Below are 4,847 nucleotides of genomic sequence, written 5' to 3'. Positions count from 1 at the left end.
CTGGAAGTAGGCAACCCGCAATGTTTGCCCCCCCTTGAACTGCGAGCCAGATCCGCCCCTGCTACGTGCTAGGTAGTCTGTCGATTTGCGTGCCCTTCTTCCCCCACCGCGCCTGGCCTGGAGCTATATTCAATTAAGCGTTTTTCGTGAGCTACGCGCCCCCAAGCGTGGCCCAAGCGTGACCCAAGCGTGAGCTTCGCTTGGCGCGGCGTGGATCGCGGGCGCCGTCCCTCCCCGCCCCCTGCCCCTCGCCCTGGTCACGCTTGCAGGAGCGTACGCTTGGGGGCGCGTAGCTCAGAGAAATGCTTAGTTGAAGATAGCTCCGCATCTAGCTACATCGCACCTAGCATCTAGCTACATCGCACCTAGCATGTAGCACCTAGCTACTAGCACGTAGCTACTAGCATCCTTCTTAAAAGGATAGACCCTAGTGGAGCCAGTGTAACGGATCGGCTGTAGTTGTTCAGAAAGCCGTGGCGCCCGCAGCGCCGTCCGCACCAACAGTCACGGTGCCAGGCCCACAGGTGTCCGCCCAGGTGCTGCAGCTGCGTGGCCTTGGGCACGGCGCCACCCTCCTCGACGGCACGGCAGCGCGTCGAGGCAGACCGAGGCGGATCAAGGTTGCAACCACCTCCAGAGGTCCGTCCGCATCTTAACCGAGAAGTCTCCAGTGGCGTGCGCGGCCGGTCGCATGGGAGCTAGGCACCAGGCCAGGACAGCGTCATGGACCAGCCGGCCGATGGCCCGTCGCGCTGGGGAAGGACACCGTTGCCACGCCTCGGTAGCTGGTCATCACCATACTTTCTTTATAGGATCTTTTTGGCGATCGGGCAAAAGCTAGCATCTTACTGAGGTATTTGACGCGGGGGTGCGACAACAGGAAAGACGTATATTTAAGTGTCAATCCTTTTTTATTCACTGCATCGAGGGCTGGGCTAGAGCAAAAGTAGATGAACAAAAGTCAGCCGGCCGAGCCGTTTGCCCCCCCCCCCCAATCATCTTGCGCTATAACCGAGCTGCGGCCTTTGTACATGACATGATGTATGAATTCAAGTGTTAAGGCGGTTAAGCATTGCAGTTATTGTCTGTGTTGGCTACTGCACTTGAACACGATCGTCAATTTTCGCGGCCACGCCGCAGCGCAAAAGTAAAGCAGTTTCGGCTTCGGTGCATAGGGTACACAAGGCCGCATCTGGTTCGGTCGTCGTTGGGTGCTTGAAGAAGAGGATGCACCTTTCACCATGAGGAACCCAGACGACACGTTTATGCCAGGTCACCTTCACAACTACGTGGAGCGGCATCGGGGACCTGCGCACGAGGTCCTGGCACTCTGCGAATGGATACAAGGCAGGGACCGTAATCTCCCGTTCTAAGCGGACGCACACAGGAAACACTTTGAATGGTGAAGCGTCTTACGTGCGAATCCCGCGTAGTCAGACTGCGGTTCGGCGGCGTCCTGGTCGGTCTTGAAGCTGTCCGTGAAGAACACGAGGCTCAGTGCCGGGATGGCTCCAGCCGGGATGCAGGCGAGCGCCTCGGGCGGCGGCGGCGTCTGCAGCTTCAGGATGTGGAGGGAGTGGAGGTTGGGCAGGCTCGCCAGCGCAGCCCGCAGAGCGCCCGCTTCCAGGACATAGTCCGAGTCAAAGCTGAGAACTAGCTGCTTCAGGCCGCTGAGCTGCGCGTCAGCCAGGGTGCGGAGCGTCTGGGTTCCGCAGCTTCTGACATCCAGGCGTTTCAGTGGTGAGCCCTTGCACGACTCCAGCACCGCGACAAGCTGGTTCTGCAAACGATGAAAGTTTCTAGAGAGCAGCACGTGGCAGGTTACCGGGCAAGCTCACCGCAGTACAGGGGATGCGTCCATACTTTGGGTATCAACCCGCCGTAGTAAGACGAGAGGAGCTTCAGATCCTGGAGCCTACGCAGTGGCTGCAGCACCACGGCCGGTCTAAAGGGTACAGTCACAGTCACGAGCAGCCGATCGAGTGCACCAGGACGGGAGTCCAGCAGCGGCAGCAACGGCAGCATTTGCAAAGTCTTCAAATTCAAGAAGCGCACAGTACGACTGTAAGCAAAGTATTCAAAGAAAACAAAAATGACGGGATTTCCCACTTCTCCCCATTCTCGGAACAGCATCATCGGAACAGCGTACGTGTGCGCCAGCAGCAGCGAGCCCAGGGCTTGGAGTACGGTGTCATCAGGTCCCCGCTGTCGAGAGCCGTCGTAGTACTGGCCGGTACTTGCCAAGGTCACGTGGCGCAATCCGGGCAACGCCGCCTGCGGACAGGACACGGGCGGTCAAGAACATGATGGTTGCTGCGTTGTCCCCCCCCCCCCCTTCGCCCCTACACACACTCACCTGCGGCCAGCTGAAGTTACATTTGTGAAAATAAGATTCCAAGGTGATGCTCAGATTTATCAGGAGGCGGGCGGACCGCAAGCCTAGCAGGAGAACCTCCAGCCCACGATCAAGACCCGAGATCTCCAGGTACTCCAGGTGGGCCTTAACCTCCTGGATTATGCTGACGCAGTGCTCGGTGGTGAAGCCCTCCACTGCCAACGTGGTGAAGCCTTTCAGCTGATTTTTCCTGCAGGCAAAAAATAAGTTGTGTAATTCGGTTAACAAGAGGAAGAAGAAGAGCAGGTAGAACATAAATGTCCCCGATTCGTCCAGAGATTCCCGCCTGCACCTCACGTGTCGGTGGGGAGGGGGGGGGGGTTATAGGCTTGACCAATCAGGAACCTTTACGTTCTTCCCTCTATTCTTCTTCGTCCGTTAGCCAATATACATGAGTGGGTCAGCACCGAATATGCACGTCACCGCAGACCAGCAGTCAGCCTCCGGGTTCCCACCTGGTGAAGCTCACTAATTGGGCCACAATCATGGGAGAACGGCGCACAGTGAACTTCATCTTGTACACGGGCGGCACCACCCGCAGCAGCGCCGACAGTGCGGCGGCGTCCTCGAAGTAGTACTTCTTGTCATACTGTTCTTTCCCGCGCCACAGCGACGCGTGCGTCCTGGTGAGCGCGCCCAGCCTGGGGTTCGCCTGCCCGGCGCGCACCAGGTCCTCCACCGACAAGTGGGAGAGCACCTCCACTAGCGGCACGTCGGGCAACGACAGGAGCGTCGTCGGGGGCGGGGGCGGCGGCGGCGGCAGGGGCGGCTGCCGGCAGAGTCGTGTGTGAAACGTGCGTGTCCGAGCGAGCACCCTAGTGTTGCGGGTGCGCAGCCTACTGGCTTACGATATTACTTACCGGTTCCTCGACTTTGCCCTTGCCCTTCTTAGGCGGAAGTGGAGCAAGGGACGTTTGAGCCCGTTTTCTTGCTCGAGTCAGCATAGCTGCAGTTTTCTCAACCGCGATGTCCGTGACCGTCCAAGGTCCAAGTATCAAAACAGACCACCTAACCTTAAAAGACGGGACGGAGACTTTCGTTTGGTGGTGACTACAGACAACACCTTATAATGTATGCATTAGGCGAACCCCGAAGGCATCGCAAAAACTTACCGGGCAAAAGAGGGAGGCTTTCTAACAATTTAAGCAATTAAATATAGATCCTTTTACGCAAACCGATCCAGGAGTACTGACGTAGACATAAACACCCCCTTCCAGACCGACTGCCAACCGTGCCAACCTTAATATTTCAATGTTGCCAACTGTTGTTCATTTCGGATTGTAACATCTGTTGTTCACCGTAGGCTGCTTGCCCTCACGGCGCCTCGGGAAAAGCATTCTCCGTGGTAAAGCTGAAATGCAGAAAAATGCTTGGAACAATAAAGCAGATTCTCTATGTGAACGTATAGTGATTTCCTCTTTCTTGTTCCCGGCATTCTTCTTATTTTTAGCTTGTGGGATTATTTCATTCGTAAATCATTGGGGCCTGCGGCGCCACCTTTAGGATCCCATATGAAACACGGCGATTCTCATAAATAGGGCGTGAGTGTCGCGGCTTTCTCAAGGGAGCGTCAGCTTGAGTTTGCTCGCTAGCTTTTGTGCACTTAAAAGTCTCCTGCCTTGCAATGTGACCATAACAGTCCGCGGCGCTGAGAATTCTGCGCCTCAGACGCGGAACACATGGCGGCGGCTACCTCTACGTAACTCGTAAGCGTTACCAAGTTATCACCGGCCCCCTTGATATTGTTTTTCGCATCCTCGTTGCCGGGTAATTGGTTGGAAAAGAAGGATATGATTCCCTGATACAAACGATAATATATTTCAATCCCAGGTGAAAGACAAAACAAATTATTCAAGTTTTTAGTACATATAGAAGGGTAAGGGGAAAGTTATTATTAGTATCGAAGATTAATGAAAAATAAACAACTAATTTCACAATTTCACAATCGAGGAATGGTGACCCAGTCGGCAGAATGTTTTAGTGGTGGATCCAAATCTTGCCGCATCTCCTGGTGGCAGCCCAGTGTACACCACGCGCAACGATCATCAGTGTAGCAATAGCTTAGCTCATGGGTGGAAAACTTCAGGTCGGGGTTCAAGGACAGGAGGATCTGCACCGCGCCCCGGTGCAGTGCGTCGTGCGCACACTTGACGCCTACTGTTAATACCTTGAGGGAGCGCAGGGCCGGCGCGTTGGCGGGCGTGACGCCGAGCAGGAGTTCGTCGCTGGCCTCGCCCTTTACCTCCAGGGTCTTGAGCGCCGGCAGGCGGGGCAGCGCCCTGAGCAGAGACTGCTGCTGAGGGAAGTGTTCCAGGCCCATATCATTGATATCTTCCACGTTAAGTTCCAGTTCCTCCAGGTGGGAGCGCCCGGTCGTGGCCAGAGCCAGCACAAAATCCATGTCGGAAAAAGGGGCCATATCGGTCGGGGATTCATACTCGAGAGTCAACTT

General features: G+C 55.8%; 2 protein-coding genes across 4 annotated transcripts in view; both read right to left on the bottom strand.

The window, feature by feature from the left end:
- Positions 1 to 930: 930 nt before the first annotated feature.
- LOC113211241 (uncharacterized) lies at positions 931 to 3,628 on the bottom strand. 3 transcript variants are annotated; one of them, XM_052268077.1, is made up of 8 exons: positions 3,508 to 3,625; positions 3,256 to 3,428; positions 2,851 to 3,164; positions 2,357 to 2,585; positions 2,150 to 2,274; positions 1,864 to 2,062; positions 1,417 to 1,780; positions 931 to 1,330 (listed from the first exon to the last, which is right to left on the bottom strand). In XM_052268077.1, exons 2-8 carry the CDS (start codon positions 3,337 to 3,339, stop codon positions 1,095 to 1,097), a joined length of 1,551 nt encoding a protein of 516 aa, XP_052124037.1. In that variant the 5' UTR covers positions 3,340 to 3,428; positions 3,508 to 3,625; the 3' UTR covers positions 931 to 1,094. The 3 variants fall into 3 exon arrangements, with proteins under 3 accessions (XP_052124037.1, XP_026285345.1, XP_026285344.1); XM_026429560.2 differs by having other exon boundaries at positions 3,256 to 3,403; positions 3,508 to 3,624; XM_026429559.2 differs by having other exon boundaries at positions 932 to 1,330; positions 3,256 to 3,408; positions 3,508 to 3,628.
- A 629-nt stretch (positions 3,629 to 4,257) lies between these two features.
- Positions 4,258 to 4,847, bottom strand: part of LOC113211245 (uncharacterized) — a 12,519-nt gene continuing 11,929 nt past the window's right edge. Inside the window, exon 2 of the mRNA XM_052268085.1 lies at positions 4,258 to 4,844. Within this exon, the coding sequence (XP_052124045.1) occupies positions 4,335 to 4,844 (510 nt within the window). The 3' untranslated portion in view covers positions 4,258 to 4,334. The remainder of the gene's footprint in view (positions 4,845 to 4,847) is intronic.

This window comes from Frankliniella occidentalis, unplaced genomic scaffold, assembly GCF_000697945.3.
Source record: "Frankliniella occidentalis isolate FOCC.00 unplaced genomic scaffold, Focc_3.1 Scaffold63, whole genome shotgun sequence".
In the NCBI taxonomy this organism is placed as follows: domain Eukaryota; kingdom Metazoa; phylum Arthropoda; class Insecta; order Thysanoptera; family Thripidae; genus Frankliniella; species Frankliniella occidentalis.
The sequence above is the reverse complement of the archived record's forward strand: the minus strand, read 5'-3'. Positions and strand labels throughout refer to the sequence as shown.

Coding starts and splice junctions, on each gene's coding strand:
- LOC113211241 (XM_026429559.2), bottom strand. CDS start 3,339: ATGCTGACTCGAGCAAGAAAACGGGCTCAAACGTCCCTTGCTCCACTT. Junction 1,781..1,863: donor ACGGCGGGTTGATACCCAAA/GTATGGACGCAT, acceptor CATCGTTTGCAG/AACCAGCTTGTCGCGGTGCT. Junction 1,331..1,416: donor TGACTACGCGGGATTCGCAC/GTAAGACGCTTC, acceptor ATCCATTCGCAG/AGTGCCAGGACCTCGTGCGC.